The 18,408-nt window shown below is 41.4% G+C and overlaps 1 protein-coding gene across 1 annotated transcript in view; it reads left to right on the top strand.

The window, feature by feature from the left end:
• The window catches only part of CAMKMT (calmodulin-lysine N-methyltransferase), a 230,098-nt gene that overhangs the window by 726 nt on the left and 210,964 nt on the right, over window positions 1-18,408 (top strand). Inside the window, exon 2 of the mRNA XM_071577328.1 lies at window positions 6,285-6,451. Coding sequence (XP_071433429.1) covers window positions 6,285-6,451 — 167 coding nt within the window. The remainder of the gene's footprint in view (window positions 1-6,284; window positions 6,452-18,408) is intronic.

The following is an 18,408-nucleotide window of genomic DNA, read 5'->3' as shown; positions in this document are numbered from 1 at the left end:
TGTTTGGATAATCCTTACAGGAGTGTTCGGGTGCCCTGCACAGAGCCAGGAGTTGCACTGGAACCTGATGGGTCCCTTCCAACTCGGTATTCTGTGATTCTAAAGCGTGCCTTTGTAGATCCCCAAACAGCCCGTGGCCAGTGTTAAGGGAGGAGGGCCAGCATCCCGTTGGCACCCGAATTCCTGAGGATGCTGTCTTGGGCTTTCCAGGGCATGGCTTGACTTTCCATCGATGCTGCGGGGACTGGTTGTTGTAGCTCCTGTCCCATTCCTGCTGTTTGCTCCCTGTCCCCCAGACTGCTCTCACCTCAGAGGAGCAGGCGTGAGATCCTGCTCACCTGGCAGTGAAAAGCTGCTCTTTGCTGAGGCTGGTGGGGCTGTGTCTGCAGGAGGGTGAGGAGGAAGAAGGAGCAAGTGGTGACACCTGTGCTGTGGGGAGCAGCAGCTTCTCAGCTCCAGCCTTACATATACTGCTTTAGACCTGTTAGCAGCAATGCAAAGTTGGAAAGGATCCTCTGCAGATGAGCGTATGTGTAAAGGCTTAAAAACACCAGATCAGTTTAATTAGTTGTTATTGATATGGGAAGGGCGGTCCCGTGGTGTAAAGGAGAGCACTCTGGACTCTGGATCCCAAGGCCCTGAGTTCGAGTCTCAGTGGGGCCGTCCCCTGGCAGTTCAATGCCTCCCTGCCATCCCATCCCGTCACATCTCGGATGCTCAGCAGGGTCAGCCCCGGTTAGTACCGGGTGCTGTGACAGGCCCGAGGACTTCACTGTCACTGTCCAAGCTCGCTCGGCCGTGGCAAATGGACCTCAGGACTTAAACGGTGGGGCCAGTTCTGTGCACGCTGTGCCTGACCTAAAATATCCACTGCACAGGCTGGAAGGGCACACCCACGTGGGGAGAGCCCTGCCCAAATCTGCGTTTGCCAAGTCTGGCCATGCATACAAACATTGTTATGGGATGTAATATTTATGTCTGTAACTCAAATGTTTAGTTCTGTGTAAATGGACACCTGGAGCTGCCCATGGGACGCTCTCCCCGGGAAGGAGCAGTGAAGGCAGTGGGATGCGGTGGTGGCATCTGGGTTGAAAGAGCCACCTGGCTGCAGCTGAATAACAGAGTGAGAGGCCTGAGGGCATCTATATCGCTCTCAGTATATGGATTTGGTTTGTGAATTTGCCAATCAAGACGAAATTCTGCTTTATTATACTCTAAAGCAGGAAATGTCAAAGTTACTGGTAGGAATATCAGGTTTGTCTTTGTAGGTTTTTGTTCTAGCAGAGGATGCAAGCTGGGCTCTGTGGCTATTCTAGCTGTTACTTGTTTTCAACATATACTGCCTTTGGCATATCCCTGTCTCTTAAAATCACAAGAAGCTTTTCCTAACACTAGAATGGGGTTGTGGAAGGGTGTGTGTAGGTATTTGGGGAGAAGGCTTCTGTTTCTTCCTCAAACTGCATGTATCTGTGACCTTTTCCTCTACAGATTCCCTGGGTTTTTCCATGTTCTTTCGCGTGGCTTTTCATTTTTGTATGGTACAATGAGCAAGGATCAATTTAATCTTACTGGTACATCTGAGGTAAAAATCAGTTCTGCGGTCTTTGCTACAGAGGTGCTCAGATCTATTGATGGATTGGAAGAAGGTATCAACGTCCCTTTATATCCATCTCTAAAGGAGCACTGTCAAAGTGTTTCTTATAGTGCTTTTAAAAACACATTTCATACTGCTTATAATAGTGGCTTACGTGAAATCAGTTCTGTGGTGTGTTTATATATTGAATTTGCTTTCATGCAATGCACGCTTACATTGATTTGCTATAGCAAGGATGCTTGAGTGCATGCTCGCTGATTTAATTAAGAAAAAAGCCCTTTTATGAGGTATCCTATGAAGCTAGCATAAAGAACCAGGGGTTTGCATAATTACCTGTGCGTTCTTTATCAATAAAATGTTTTATGTATGTAGTGAGTTTGAAGTTTGGCAACAGTTTTAAGCTTAGCCTATCAGAATAAGGAAAAATATTCTTTATGTTAAAAAATGCTAAGGGAAGTTACCCATTTAGTGAGCATTTGTAAATGACAGGAGTAAATTCTCTAAAGGTGCATTTTGAGTTCTGTCAGTCTATGCAACTGATGACATTGTCCAGTCTGTAGTTTTTGGCAATGAGGTTTGGTACTAGGCATGCACTGGGTTACTGCCTGTGTGTGTGTGTTTGCTCCCTGTGGAAAGTTTAATGAAAGCTTCATTGAAATCCTTAAGCTTTGTATATTTATCCTATCTGTTACCTTCCTCTTGGTCTCCTTACACAAGTCTTGCTCACCTGCTAATGTACTTCTTGCAGAATTGAAAAATAAAAGCTAAAGTGAGGACAGGTCAATGACATTTTTTTCTTGAACAGAAGCACTTCTGAAACAATTTTTCATCTCTTCCTGCTCCTGTCTCAGCAAAGGGTCCCTGTGTCCTAGATGTTTTTCCATGGTTTTGGTAGTCTTGAGTTTGTCAATTGCTTACACTTGAAGAAAACAATTTGGTAAATACATTATTTGTAGGAATAAATATTGTACAGTCCTGCTGATGGAATTCAGAGATTGTGCAGTTATAAATTATGGTGCAGCTGATTATGTAGAGACTTTCTTGTGCCTACAAAATACCACGTTGCAGTGCAGAGATTTGAAGTCCATCAGCTGTTAACTGAATTTGTTTTTCAGTGAAACTAGGCCATACACAGTGATATACACAGTTAAATCCAGGGAAATTCAGGTGACTGCCTTTCTCCATATGTTGTTTCTGGGGGTTCTTTCTTTTTTGGTGTGATTTTTTTGTTAAGAGAGATCAAACATATTTAGGTTTTACAGGGAGTCCATAATGTGGTCCTAATTCTGTGGTTATGTATGAAGGGCCCTGCAAGTGAGATCTGAGATTGTATTTTACCAGAATCTTTGTAAAACTGGAGAGCATTTGATGACATATTTCATTTAATGTGTTTTTTTCCTCTTAGAATTCTATATTGCTAGCTGAAGTTAGAGAGGAAAGAAAATGCAAGTATGAGAGAGGGAAAACTGGGAGCTGAAAGTGTGAGCTAGCTTGCTGTTTTTTCTTTGTCATTGTTCTTGGTGTTTTTTCTTTGAAAAAACTGATTTTTGATTACAGAAACTAAAATATTATTTCTTTAGTTAATATTCAGATGTATGTCTGATGTACAAGCTCACCACTTGTGTACACCTGTATAGATCTTGTGCAGAAGAAAGGGCCTTTTAGTACAGAAAAAAGATTTTGAAAGGAGTAAAAGAAGGCTGCTGGCATTTTTTAAGAATAAAAATATGCAAAGAAACTTAGCAGAACATTTCTGAGGGAAGGGATGAAGAGGCCACCGGGGCCAACCAAACAACAGTGACATCTGATAGTGCCTTCCTCTCCATAGGTCTTTCTCTGCCATCACTTAAAACCAAGAATTGAGTCTGTTCTACTGAGACTCATTTAGCTTGCTTTAACGTTGGCTCCTGGTTTTATAGTTGTCTGGGACATGTCCATTTATGATGACAGTGTGCAGGCAGCTGGGGAGCTCTACCTTCATTGGAAGGGCAGCATGAAAGCAGAGAAGGCTGTTTTAACCTCTGATAAACATACTTAGGAGTTTAGATAGGTTTGTCACCTTTTGTTTTTATCAGTGGATTGAGCAGCACATCTTTGTGGCTTGTATAGTGCATCCTTTTATGAACTGACTTAAGGAAAAAAACTCCTTTGATCCTTATGTAAAAAATACAGAGTTAGATATAAATAATGTATTATATTCTCCCTTTGTGCTCTTTTTTCTCAGTTATGCTTAAGGTTTTAAAAGATTTGACCTGCTGTTGAATTTTCAGATCTGAAACCACTTGCTTTGTGTTTGAGACTGTGGGAGAAACGTTCTTTTGAGTACTCAAGAGATTTCTGCTAACCCAGACAGGATGAATTTGACAGAGTGGCTATGAGATGTCTCTGTAGAACAAAAACTGAAAATAGACAAGTGTTGTCACTGCTGGATTTTTTTTCCTGTTAATAATGGCTTGCCATTTCTTTAAAGGAGCCCCCAAACAACATACTTTTCTGAAAATCAGGCCTTGGTGGTTTTCTTCAGCTGTCAAGATGGTCCATGTTGTTTTTAGGCATGCCACTATTGCATGAGTAGCGTTTCTGTAGTGTAGGGGTTATCACATTCACCTCACACACGAAAGGTCCCTGGTTCAAAACCAGGCAGAAACCCTTAATTTTGGGGCAGTCCCGTGGTGTAATGGAAAGCACTCTGAACTCTGAATCCCAAGGACCTGAGTTCGTGTCTCAGTGGGGACCGTCCTCTGGCAGTTCAATGCCTCCCTGCCATCCCATCCCGTCACATCTCGGATGCTCAGCAGGGTCAGCCCCGGTTAGTACCGGGTGCTGTGACAGTCCCGAGGACTTCACTGTCACTGTCCAAGCTCACTCAGCCGTGGCAGATGGACCTCAGGACTTAAACGGTGGGGCCAGTTCTGTGCACGCTGTGCCTCACCTAAAAAATCCACTGCAGGCTCGAAGGGCACACCCACGTGGGGAGAGCCCTGCCCAAATCTGCGTTTGCGAAGTCTGGCCATACACACATATATGTTACATTAAGGTCTTAATCTTGCTGGTCTTTTAATTTGGTTCTTCTGTTTTGATATTTCTGTCCTTTCCTTCACGTGTGTATTCTTCTCACATGTTACAGAAGTAGGAGTATTGTGGACAGCACTCAGCCATTTTTAATACTTTGTTGAAAATGTCTGTGCCTTTCATATGCTGAGACCTGCCAGTAGATCCCAAAGCAGTAAGCCTGATGCCTCAAACCTGAGTGAGGAACAAACAGCGTAGCAAACACAATTGTTCTGCTCACATATGCAGTACTTCCAAGCATCCTGCAAAGTAATAGGTCATGGCCCCAAATTGTAAGGCTGTTGAATAAAAGTGCATTTTCATTTGAATCATGTCTACAGAGGTTGGGTACAGCAAAAAAATCACTGACCTGTTATTTTTTGCCCACATCCTGTATGCAAAGCTTCAAGTTTCATAATTCTGAGGGCTATTTCTCATTTGATTTATCTCTAGTTGGCGAAAATCTGTAAATTGCAATGCTGTCCTATGCAACAAAGCTATTCCTTGTATCTCTATCAGTTTCTAGTTAGGAGTTTATTTTCTAGTCTGGTTTTGGTGTTTTTTTTCATCACTGGGGACTGCATATGCACCTTAATTTTAAGAATGCAGTGGCGATTATTTATGTATTCTGTCCAGTGTTAGGAGAAAAGATAAATCCAGGACATGTCTCCTTCCACATCACTGACCCAAGGAATGTGTCTCTTGTCTGGCAGGTAAGTGCTGGCTGTGTTCTGTGCAGTGACACAGCTTGAGCAGGCTGGATGCTGGGTTTTCCTGCACAGAGAGGTTGATACTTTGCTCCCTGAGGATGGCTGAGTGCAGCAGACTGTGCAGAACACAGAATCCATGTTTTCACTTTCCTAAACAAGTGTTATAATAATTTTAGAAATGCAAATGACCACGTTCTGTCTCTGCCACTGCCTGGAATTCTTCAGTCTCTTATCAGTGAACTTGGTGCTGTCAATGTATTTTGAGGTCACATAAGGGCTGGCTCCTGCATTAGTCTCCTTGTGGTGGCCTGGTAAGGGGAATACACAGTTGGTGGTGTCTGAAAGTCTGAAGCCCGAGCAAGTTTCTCTACTCAGGCAACTTTGACAGCAGTTCTGCAAATGTGCAGCAGCAGATTTGTCTGCAAGGAAGTGCTCTGCCAGGGAAACACACACCACTCGGGCACCAGAGGATCATGTCTTGGGTTTAGTAATTTAAATTTTAGAAGTGATACTCTTGATTCATTTCCCCCTCCCTCTATAGGGACAATGAGTGGCACAGAAATTTCTTGGTGAAGGTACTGCTTGGGCTGTGAAACTTTGTGAAATGAGAGGATGGGGGGGATCCAGTTTGCCCCTCTAATTTGTGCATGGGTCTGCAGGAGCAGGAGTTAAAAAAGTGGCTTTATGTGCTTCTGGAGCCAGTATATTTGCTTTACAGTTATTGAGACATAATTCATAACCCATTGAATTGACTCCTACTATTTATATCACTGTTATTTTGTTCAGGCTTGACATACTTGGACTAGTTGTAACTATTTGTTAGCTGATGGCATAGCCATTATGGTTTGCCTCTCCACTTAAATGGGCCTGTGTTTGTTCTTTCCTTGGAAGTTTTATTTTTAATGTTTAATTTGTTCTTCATTTCAAAGGTTCTGAAGAAAAAGCACTTGAAAGATGTGCATCTCCAACAAGTGTCTGTGAGAAGGTTTGCATCGTTCAATCTCTTTGCAGTAGAAGACCAGAAAATGGAGGAGGAAACTGGGACCTGGGTTCAGTATAAAAGCATCTTTTATCCAGAGTATAGTGTGTCCTTGAGGTAAATGTTGTTTAAGTACTTTCTAAGATCTTGAATGGGCTTCAAATATAAAGCTCATTAGTCATTCTTCCAGTGTTTTTTATAACTAGGGCATGGTTTACAAACAAACTGTTACATGTTATTTTTGGTTATTTGTTACAGTAAGCAGCTTGGCTGATTTTTTTTTCCCTCAGTACATTTCACTGAAGGGGCAGAGCTTGACTGACTATATTGATGATTGTAACTAAACCAGAATGCAAATGTGAACATTTACTTTATATTTTTATGGCTTTCTGTTTTGACATTCTTCAGATATAAATAGGATATAAAAAAATCTGACCACATTTTTTATAATCTTAATAAAAATTTTTATGAAATGATGTCATTCATAAAGCTCTTTGGTAATGATCTATATTTTATTCACTTTTCTTCTGAATAGTTCATTTAAAACTCAATGATAATTTGGAAGCCAATTTTCAAAGCAAAGAATAAAAAATTTCTTCCTGCAAATGAACATATACCTGCTGAAGAAATCTGTTTTATATTAGCACGTCAAAGAAACAGATACTGGTATCAAAGAAACTAACAACAAAAAAATACATGCACAAAAACCCCCACAAAAACCTGACAGTGCCCCCCGCCAAACACCCTCTGAAGGAATGTTAGTGGAGTTTCAGTAGCTTTGTTTATAACTGCCATTCATTACTATGTCTCTGGGTTTTTTTGTTGTTGTTTTTATTTTCTTTGGTCTTTTTTCGGTGTTCAGTTCTGTGTATATCTACTAATTAGTTTTGCCTTAGCAGGTATCATTGCAACAGTAACTTAACCATCCCTGAATTGGTGCTTGTCTTGCAGCCTCTCTGAGAGTGAAGCATTTTACCTGTACAGTGGAGTCTATTCTGGAGAACCAGAGTCAAAAAGTGCATTTTTCTTTACTTGGGACCTTTAAATTAAAGTCAATCTTAGAAACTAAGATTTAATGCAAGTAACTGACCGTCTTTAAACTTTGACATTTTTTCAAGATTATAAAATGGAACAAGAAAAAAGCAAACTAAGCTGAAACAAATTCACAACTCTACATGCAGGTCATTGCAAATTTGCATCTGGATGTAAAGTCAAGCACAAAATTTTTTAGAGCTTTATAAAGTCTTAATTTTTAATTTTATGAGATTGCACTTACCAATGTTAAAAAGGTTCAATAGAAAACTTTTCCATTGAAAAATACTGTTATTTGTAATAGGAGTAGGTACAGTGTTTTTCCACGTATGGACCAAGGTCATGGGTTCAATCCCCTGTGTGGGCCATTGACTTAAGAGTTGGACTCAGTGATCCTTGTGGGTCCCTTCCAACTCAGAATAGTCTGTGACTTCTGTAAACTGCCAGGGAATGCTGTGGACTTATTCAATGCTCACAGCCTATATAATCTCTTTGTGCATTGTATTCCTTGGTTTTGGGTCTTCAGAGGCAGACTGGTGGTAGGAAACATAAGGTGTTGAAGTAGAATTTAGTCTGAACAAGGCTGCAGTCCTTTGTGTGGCAGTCCTGAACTCCTTCAGTCAGTGTCCTTAGTTCACTGCCATAGTTTACAACATTCAGTGTCACTTAGTTGGTTTACTAGTTCTAGAGTTTTAAGGTGGGAGATGAGCTGGGGTTCCCCTGTTCTGGCAGTACAAAAGCTCAGGGAATGTCAGACTGATCTTGCTCTACCATTTGGTAGTTGTATACTTATGTTTCCACCACTTCCTATGTCATAGTTTTATTTTGTATTGTATATTTGACTAACAATAGCTTCACTGATAATAGGACACAGCCCAAACTGCAGACAGTGAAAAAGCATGTTTGCTAAAGTATTATTTGTTATGTTCCTCTGATCTTGTCCAATGGAAAATGTATAGTTTCTGTGCTGGAGCAGACTCACATTGTCTTTTGAAAACAGTATTTCCACGGGCATTGTCTCCTGGTGGGGATTAATATTTTATTTTTTCCTGCATTTTGTTCCTTTCCAAACAATATTCAGTGACCTCTAAAAATGATAATCACTGATCATTTTAGGAATAATGATCAGGACCAATTTACTCATCCACTTCTATATTAAAATGTTTTCTCCATACTAAGAAAGTGGCAACAGACAGTGCATACTTACTATTTCAGAATATTGCAGGATGGTGAAGAAGGGAAGGGGAAAATACTCCTGTGTATTGTGCCAGGAGCAGAGTATAAATAGCCTGCCACAAAATCCATTTTACCTTGAGTCTGTGTGAAATAAAGTTTCTTCCCTGTTTCTGCAGATGCAATAAATTAAGGGCATGAGCATAACAGTTTAACTTATATAACAGAGCAACAGTTCTTACTGAAGCTTATATATCTAGTAGACAAGAAATCTTAGAGTAAGTGTTCTTGGATCTTTGAGAACAGATCATGTCTTGGAAGCTTAAGAATTCTCTGAATGTCTGACAATGTTGCCTTAATTTTTCACCTCCCATTGGCAAAATATTATTTATAATACTATTAAACAGCAGAAACAATGTTATCAAGATAGCAAGAGCATCTTAACAGTAACTTCAGCCGGGTCAATCCAGAACAGTGTGCTTTAATAGGAGAGCCTTTATATATCTCTGCGAGTAAAAAAAATGTTGCTTTGGCCCCTCTAAAATCTTGACAAAAGTGCTTTTGAATTTTCATCTACATATGTTTTCCTTATGCATTAACATCTTCTTGGAAGAGCTCATTGCATATGTTGGATGTTAAAAGGGTTGTCAGATAATATCTTGACAAGACTAAATACTTAAAGAAAGTTCATAAGGTTGGTAGTGGCTTTTGGCAAAGAGTATAAAGGTCAAGCTGTATCAGTTCAAGGGCTATCAAAACTGATCAAATTGTGTATTCAGATATGCTATGACCTAGCTGGAATTGCTGCTCTAGAGGGACTTGGGACCAGTTTGTCAGGCAAATAGAAGCATTAATAGGAATTACATGCTTTTCTGAACTCTGTTGTTTTAGTAAGCTGCTATTTCTCTAACCAAATTCACATTGGATACACATTTGGGGAAAGAAGAACTTATGCCATGTTTTTCTGTTTATTTTTTGACCATTCTTAATAACAAATCTTTCAAAGCAGGAAGTCAGAAGCACCAATATAAGACAGTTTTTGCGTAAAAAATTTAAGCTGAATGTATGTGCCATTTTGACTAGATCCATGAAGTGACAGCATCGTTGACTCATTTGAAAAATCCCTGTAACTCTTCTGGTTAAACAGTGATCTTTAGTGTGCTTAATGAAATGTGGATTCATAAAACATGGTGAAAAATGGTCTCTTGAAGTTCGTGTAGGTAGTAAGGTGCTCCACAGTAGCTTTGGGGATCTGAAAAGGAGTGTCTGATGAGTGTGGGGCTTTGTTAGCAGTGAAAGGTGTTTCAAAAGTAATTGTTTTGTCTTATAATCCAGAATCGCATTTGGTTATTCTGTTTTCATTTGGTTTTGTACAGTATTTGATGTTCCTACACAGTACATCTTTGTCTTGATGATGTGAATTGAGTGGCTACATATAGGAAATTGCTCTCTAGTGATGTTTGCAATTAATGCTAGTTAAAATAAATCCCTGAATTTTCAGGAAGTTGGCATGGGAATCAGGGCGAATGTTTACAACAGTCTAGCATGGAGAATGTAGCTGTGTTCCATACAAGCTGGAATCTTTTTTACAGGTTTCATGTTCAGAGTTGGATAGAGTAAACTAAAATAATCTAATCTGCAGGTGAAAATATAGACCTCTTTTTCAGTGAAATTTCTTTTGAGTTTGATGTGGAAAAAGGTGTTTTCTTTACAGATGTCATCATAGAATCAAAGAATTGTTTGTGTTGGAAGGGGTCTTGGAGATCATCTACTTCCAGCCCCCTGCCATGGGCAGGGGCACCTTCCACTAGACCAGGTTACTCAAAGCCCTGTCCAAGCTGGCCTTGAATGTTTCCAGGAATGGGGCACCCACAGTTTCTCTGGGCAACCTGTTCCAGTGCCTCACCACTCTCACAGTGAAGAACTTCTTCACAATATCTAATATAAACTTTCTCTCTTTCAGCTAAAGGCCATTCCCCCTTTTCCAATCACACATGCCCTTGTCAGAAGTAGCCCACTTAAGTACCAGGATGCTGCTGTGGGGTCTCCCTGGTACCAGAATGCTGCTGTGGGGTTTCCCTGGAGCTTTCTCTTCTCCATGCTGAACAATAACGACTCTCTCAGCCTGTCTTCCTTGGAGAGGTGCACTAGCCCTCACCTCAGTGTCCCTCCTCTGGACTGACTCCAGCAGGTCCATGTCTTTCCTGTGCTGAGAACGCCAGGGCTGGAAGGGTCATACAATAGCACTCAACTTGGTGGTCATGCTGCTTCTGATGCAACCCTGGATACTGTTGCCGTTCTGAGCTGCAAGGGCACACTGCTGGGTCATGTTGAGCTTCTTATCTTCCATGTGCATTAGCATGGTTTCCAGGAGGATCTGCTCCATGATCTTGCTGAGCATTGTGATGAGACTGCCTGTCCTGTAGTTCCGTGGGCCGTCCTTTTTCCCTTGTTAAAGATGGACGTTATGTTTCCCCCTTTCCAGACAGTGAGAACTTAAACAAATTGCCACGACTTATCAAATATGCTGGATAGTGGCTTAGCAACTTGCTCTGCCAGTTCCCTCAGGATCCTTGAATGCATCTCATCAGGTCCTATGGACTTGTACAACTTAAGGTTCCTTAGATGGTTTCAAACCCAGTCTTCTAAAGCAAGTAGTTCTTCATTCTCCCAGTTACTGCTTCTGCCTCCTGTGACTCAGGCAGTGTGGCTGGAGCATTTTTCAGTTAAGATCGGGGCAAAAAATGTACTTTAGTACCTCAGCCTTCTCCGTATCCTGGGTAATCAGGTCTCCTCTTTCCTTCCAGAGAGGGAACTCCTTTTCCCTATTCTTTCTTTCATTGCCAGGGTATATATAGAAGCTTTTCCTGTTGCTCTTCTTTTCCATGTCTGGATTTAATTCTATCAGGGCTTTAGCTTTCCTGGCCTGATCCCTGAATGCTCAGACAATTTCTGTGTATTTCTCACAGGCTGCTTGCCTCTGCTTCCACACTCTTCAGGTTCCTTTTTTGTGTTTGAGTTTGTCTGGGACCTTCTTGTTTATCCACATGGATCTTCTGGCATTTGTCTGACTTCCTCTTTGTCAGGATACATTGTTCCTGAGGCGATCCTTGAATATTAACCAGCTTTCTTGAGCCTCTCTTCCCTCCAGGGCTTTATCCTATGGTACTTAACCAAACAGATCCCTGAAGAGGCCACAGTCTACTCTCCAGATGCTGCTCCAGGGTAGGGAGGTTGTTGTGCACCCTTCTTGTTGCCCTAAGGATCTCAGACTCCATCACTGCCATCAACACTTCCCTTGACATTCACATTCCCCGCCAGCCCATCCTTGATGGGGAGAACAAAGTCCAGGAAAGCACCTCTCCTTGTTGCCTTCTTTTGGAGAAGGAAGCATTCAGGAACATCCTGGATTTTTAATGCCCTGTGTGTTGTATCTCCAACAAATATGTAGCAGGTTGAAATTCCCCAAGAGGACCAGGGCCTGTGATGAGAGGTCTTGTGTCTGTAGAGGGACTCATCTCTTGCCCTTCCTGGCCAGGCAGCCTCTAGCAGACCCCCACTATAATGGCACCTGTCCCTGTCCTCCCTTTAATCGTGACCCATAAGCTCTCTGTTAGCTCCTCATCCATCCCTGATGGAGCTCCATGTGCTCCAACCTGACACAGATGGCACCTCTGCCTCCTCATCTCCCCCACCTGCCCTTCCCATGGACCCTGTATCTTTCCATTCCAACACTCCACTCATAGGAGCCATCCCAGCACATCCCCATAATGCCAGTAAGGTCAAAGCCCTGCAGGCTTGCACACATATTTAACTCTGCTTTATTCCCCTCTATACACTTGCATAGAGGCATTTAATTTGGGCTCCTGGTGAAGTCAATTTACTGGCTGGAATTCTTTGTACTGCTGTTCAGGTGCTCTTCTGCTGACCTGTGATCCTTGTCCAGGCTCTGGGTATCTAGTGCTGGCACTGGGGTATCTGACCTTCTGGATCTGTTCTCCCTTAAAATATGGTTTTATTCCTACACCATTCATGTGTATTTTTTAGCTTTTTCCAAGTTCTGTTTAACTTTGGGGGTGTTTCACTTTGCTGTTAAAAAATTATGCCTGTGTTGAGTATGTGTTTCCTTAGGGAAAGGAAGATGTATTAGGAGAGCTATTTAAAAATATTTATTTAATATTGCATTCCTAAATCTTTCTGTTCTTAGTCAGGAATGTGCTTTTAAATTTAAATTTTGTGTGAATAGTTTTAGCAATAAAGTGATTATAGATTATAAAGCTGCAGTGTCTCCCTGTGGAGATGGTGCCTGTCTTTTAGATAGGAAAATGATTCATTTATTAGAGTTTTAAAAAGGAGCAATCAATATCTTCAAATTTTCTGTTTCAGGATATGGATTTACTTTTAAATTGTAGGCTGATTTTAAGAAAATAGAGAAAAAATAAGTTATTTCTGTGGTAAAATATTTTCCATCGATCAGTCATTTGCTGTTTCAAATACTAAAGTACAGAACTGAAAAGAGCAATGTCAGCAGCTTACAGGAAGGTTTAAGTCTTTGTAAAGAGTGTTTAGTGTACTTTGCAGGATGTCATGCCTTTATTCTAAACATGAGTGAACCTTTAGATAAAAATGTGAAAGGAATTATGAGATGACTCTAGACCTTCGGTTTAGAAATGAGGGACATTATTATTTATCTGTGGCAAGCAATATGTTAGAGGATGGTTTAGAACTCAGTTCCATTGGCTATTCCTCTTGGATATTTATGCTAATAACATTTTGACGTTTTAATGGCTTTTTATTTTAGGAATAGGTCAAAAAAAAGTGAAGCAAAGCAAATTTCAAGGGGTATTACCTAGTTCTTATGGCCAATTTGTGTGGATATGGTAAACTTCCTTGTTTTCATTTATTGCATGCTAAGAGACAATGTGTGGGTTTAGCAGCATAAAGGCTTTGCCACAGGAGTGGAAGTTGGGGAAGGAGATAAAAAGTGATTTGGCAACATACTTCTTTCATTTGCTGATCAAGCTATGGTGGTGTCTTCATATTGCTCAAGGTGTGTATTTGTAACAAGAATCTGTAGTCAAAGAAGCATTGTTTTGGTTTCTTACCATAATAAGCTGCAATCTAGAACTGGAGTGAAAGAGGAATCGACTTGTTCTGGCCCAGGAAAAGCATCTTATAAGATGGCAAAGTTTGTAGATAAATCTGAGGTTCTTAGTGGGCCACAGTGACAACTGATGGTCATAATCACCAAGTCTTTTTGTAAAGAACCCTTAATAAAAACTTTTTTACCACTATCCCATCTTTAATTTTTCACAAATATTGTACTTTCAGTTTTATGTAGGTTCATAGTGTATGGTGATGTGTTGTGTTTTTTTTTTCTTTCCAATATTATGTGGAAATGTATTTTGTCTTAGTTCTTGAAGGTTCTTAAAGTTTTGTACAGGCATGCAGGTACTTGTATTATTTTTTCCTCAGTTAAGAATAATATAAAAGAAGAGAAGGAACTTAGTTTTGTTTGTTTATGGTTGATGTAAAGCAAACCTTACTAGGAAGCTATTGAAGGATCTTTTTATTCTACTGTCTATAGCTATTATTAATACATGTAAAATTCTTCCACTTGTGTTGCCTGATTGGAGAGGAAGATTTTGAAGATTGGTCTCACTCTATCTTTCTCTGACTTTGTTTATACATCCAAAGTGCATTTATGTGTAGTTCAGAGTAGGGAATTTTCCTTTGCTTTGTATCAGGAGAAACATGAGTCGAATTAGTTTATTGCTTCTAAATTTGTCTTCTATAATTCACTACCTCAGTCACAGAAATTTTTGCCTATTGAACCTTGAAGATTTACAAAACCACTGTGAATCGGGTTAACCATGCTGGCCTGAAATTCACTTTCTCCATGATTCTTACCTTACCTGTGCTTGTTTGAAGTACTTTTTGGATCTCAGCAATCACAGCTTTGAACTTCTTTGAACTGCATGGCATCCATGACATACTCCAAAGCACTGATTCCTAGTGTTCTTCTGTATTTTGAGATGCCTGTGGAAATTTATGGGAATATGGTTGATTCCTTTCCTTGACTTTCACAGTTCTGTGACACTTACAGACTCTCTGTGGACAGTTTGTTGGCTGTACTGTGGAAAGCTGTGATTATGACAGGCATTCATAGAAACAAGATGTCTCGGTTTGAGGGGAAAAACCAAAATGTTTTACCCACAAGCAGGGGAGGGGCCTCCTCCACAATAATCACACCACTCTTTATCAAATTTAAGAAAAGGAATTTTAATACAAGAAGGATAACTGCTATATATATATATATATATGTAAACAGACTAGTGCAACCCACTTCCCCAACACTATAAGAGAAAAAAAAAAAACAACAACAAAACCCAGCAGGTTTTCCTCCGGGAGAAAAGGTTATACTTAAGTGTCTTTGTCACAGCTCGGCTGGCTGCAGAGTGAGTTTCAGTCCCTCTCCAGCGAAACAGACGAGCAGTGGGCTTTCAGATGGACTCAGTCTCTTCCCCCTGTGTTCCCCGTCCAAGAAGCCGAAAGGTACGAGCAACCAGCAGCAAATCCAAGGCAGGCAGCAGCACGGCAGGAAAAGGTGGTCCGAAGTAGGCAGCGGCAAGACAGCCAGGGAAAAACCCCAGCAGTAACCAGCAGGGCAGCCTGCCTCCTTGGAGTCCCCACTCCCCCCTCCCGCCGAGCCAAGACTGAGGAGAATATCCAAAAAAAAAAACCAAAAGAGACAAACCTGCCCCCACCCCAGCGATCACAGTTAACTGCTTCTTTTGTTAACCGCTGGCCTGGGCAGTTAAGTGGCAGGGGAGAGAATTTACATAATAATCCCAAACTACAACACAAGATGTGTCAAATCTGAGCAGTTTTCTCTGGGATTGGTAATGGAGGAGCAGGTGATAGGATGGGACAGTGAAGCAGCAGCTGTAACAGAGCTGAGGAGGTGTTCAGAGCAGTGGATCCGAAACTAGAAGCTGTGGGGTTTAGGTGCAGAACTGAGTAGCATAATACTTACAGCAGAATTTGGGGAATACCTGTATTTACAGGTGCAAGTAACTTTTAGTCTGCAAGTAAGGTCTGTGATGGAAAAGAGCTGGGGAATAGCTGGTGCAGAGTTTTCCTGCAGGCTCTACAAATACAGACCTCCAAATGGAGAAACATGTGGCTGTTGCCATTTGGAAGTGTTTCCCTGAGCTTTCCCTTTCACAAGTAGATCAGCTGCTGGCATGTTTCTTCCTGCAGTCCCAAAACTTGTCTGCAATGGACCTTATATTCAGTTCCTCACTGTTTGGGTTCCATAGTTGTTAAGTGGTTACTAGTGGATTAACATGCCTCTTCTTTAGCCTGGAACAGGGAGAAAAAGCTTTATCAGCAGGAAGACTGTGGTGGGTTGACCTTGGCTGGATGCTGGATGCCCATCAAGGCACACTATCATTCTCAGCTGGATGGGGCAGAGAGAATAAGATGGAAAACAACTCATAGGCTGAGACGAGGCAGTTTGCTAAAGCAAAAGAGAAAGTTTGTGCACACACAAACACAGAGGAGAGTAACAAGGTTTATTCTCTACTTTAAATCAGCAGTGAAGTCTGGCCACTTCCCAGGAAGCAGGGCTGCAGCATGCATAGGGGTTTCTCAGCAGGCAGACATAAATAATGAATGCCCTCCCCTCTTCCTCTCCTTAGCTCTTATATCTGAGCTGATGTCAGATGGTATGCAATAGCCCCTTGGTCAGTTTGGGTCAGCTGGTGTACTCGTGTCCTCTCCCAGGATCTTGCCCTCGACTGGGGAGGGGGAGGATGCTGTGCCAGCCCTGCTCAGCAGTGGCCAGAACGCTGGTGTGTTGCCAACACCTTCCTAGCCATCAATGCAAAGCACAGCACTGTGAGGGCTGCTGTGGGGAAGTGAACTCCATCTCAGCCAGACCCAATACAAAGAGGTATTTTCCTACCGTGCTAATTGACTTCAGAATCATAGAATTGATTGGGTTGGAAAAGACTTCCGAGATCATCAAGTCCAACCCTTGGTCCAACTCCAGTCCATTTACCAGATCATGGCACTCAGTGCCATGGCCAGTCTCAGTTTAAAATCCTCCAGGGATGGTGAATCCACCACCTCTCTGGGCAGGCCATTCCAACGCATGATTACTCTTTCTGGAAAGAATTTTTTCCTGATCTCCAACTTAAATTTCCCCTGGCAGAGCTTAAGCCCCTGCCCCCTTGTCCTATTGCTGAGTGCCTGGGAGAAGAGACCAACCCTCACCTGGCTAGAACTTCCCTTCAGGTAGTTATAGAGAGTGATGAGGTCACCTCTGAACCTTCTCTTCTCCAGGCTAAACCACCCCAGCTCCCTCAGCCTCTCCCCACAGGGCTTGTGCTCCAGTCCCTTCACCAGTCTTGTTGCTCTTCTCTGGACCCGCTCCAGCCCCTCAATATGTTTCCTGAACTGAGGGGCCCAGAACTGAACACAATACTCAAGGTGTGGCCTCAGAAGATTCAGCTGTTTCTAATGTAGAGTAGTTTTAACACAGTCCATAAAGATAATATAGTTCAGACTGAGATGTGGGCTGTGGGGTAAATGAGGGTGGATTTGCTATCTCATCACTGTTGGGATAGTGGCTACTCCTGTTGTTCTAGGAGATTGAGCTTGCTCCCTGCTTTTGTTCAGTGAAGGTTTCATAAGCTGATCAGACTAAAGGAAACAGTTGTTGAATTTAAGCCCTGTCCTATTTCACAGTGAATGATGAGTGGGCTTTTGAAGGACTGAGGAGAATGGGATGTCCCTCATAGCAAAGCTGGATGCTTCTTGTCATTAAATTATGTCTCACTTCTGTGATTACCGTGAACTATATTGGTGAAAACAAGAAGGATGTTGCTGAGACAGAGAGACTTTGAATGTTGCAGGTAGCCAGAGAAGAGTGTTGGTGCAAAATGCCTCTAAAGGCCAAGAGAGCAAAGGTTTGGGTGTGCTGTGTTTGTATTTGGACCCCACAAGCTATGGTTTTATCATTTCTCCTTTTTGTATTTGTCTACCATTTGATAGCATACAAATTGTATCCTTTTTTAGACCAGAACACTTTATTTACTTCTGTTTTAATTTATTTACAGCATTCTCTTGAACTTCTGACACATTCTTGCCTTTGTGTGCTTCATGTCGAGGGTTACCTGATAGATCTTTCTATATGAACTGTGTACATAAAAAATTGAGGGGTAAAAAGCCAAAACCAAAGCATACTATCCCAAGACTGGTCATGAAAATATTTCTTTAGTTTTTCAGCATGTCCCTCCCCGCCATCGTACATTCTTTTAGAGATGAGACATTCACAGCTGTCTGAGAGACCCTAACTGCCTCAGACACATGCACAGTTACAGAGTTTGTAGGATGCTTAGGAGTCAGCAGGGGAGAATTTAAAGGGCAGCTCTGTGGTTGGCAGAACTACAGATCCTGTCTGCTCTCTTGTCACTTCCCTTCAACTAACTATGTTGCATCAGTTGTCCAATTTGATTGAAAACAAACATGCAAAAAAGAAGAGAAAGTGCATTGAAAATCCACATGATCCATCAGACTTGTTTAAGGCTTTCACTGCAGATAAGGACTGTATTTTTTGTTTGTTTTTATGTAGGTGGGAGAAGAGCATTAATATCCGGTTGAATCGTTTGTAACATCTTTTATATATTTTGTTGCCTCTGTTTCTGAACTCAGTTCTATTTGTTGAGTTCCATTTTATTTTAATTTTTTGTTAAGTTAGTTGCTGTTAGTTGCTATTTGGTGCTTCTCAAAATTCAACATGTTAATGTTTATTTAATGTTTATGCTTATCAGAAGCTGTAAATAGTGGGTTTTTGTTATAAA

Source organism: Pithys albifrons, chromosome 2 (assembly GCF_047495875.1).
Source record: "Pithys albifrons albifrons isolate INPA30051 chromosome 2, PitAlb_v1, whole genome shotgun sequence".
In the NCBI taxonomy this organism is placed as follows: Eukaryota; Metazoa; Chordata; class Aves; order Passeriformes; family Thamnophilidae; genus Pithys; species Pithys albifrons.
Note: the sequence above shows the minus strand (reverse complement) of the source record. Positions and strands in the feature narration are given on the sequence as shown.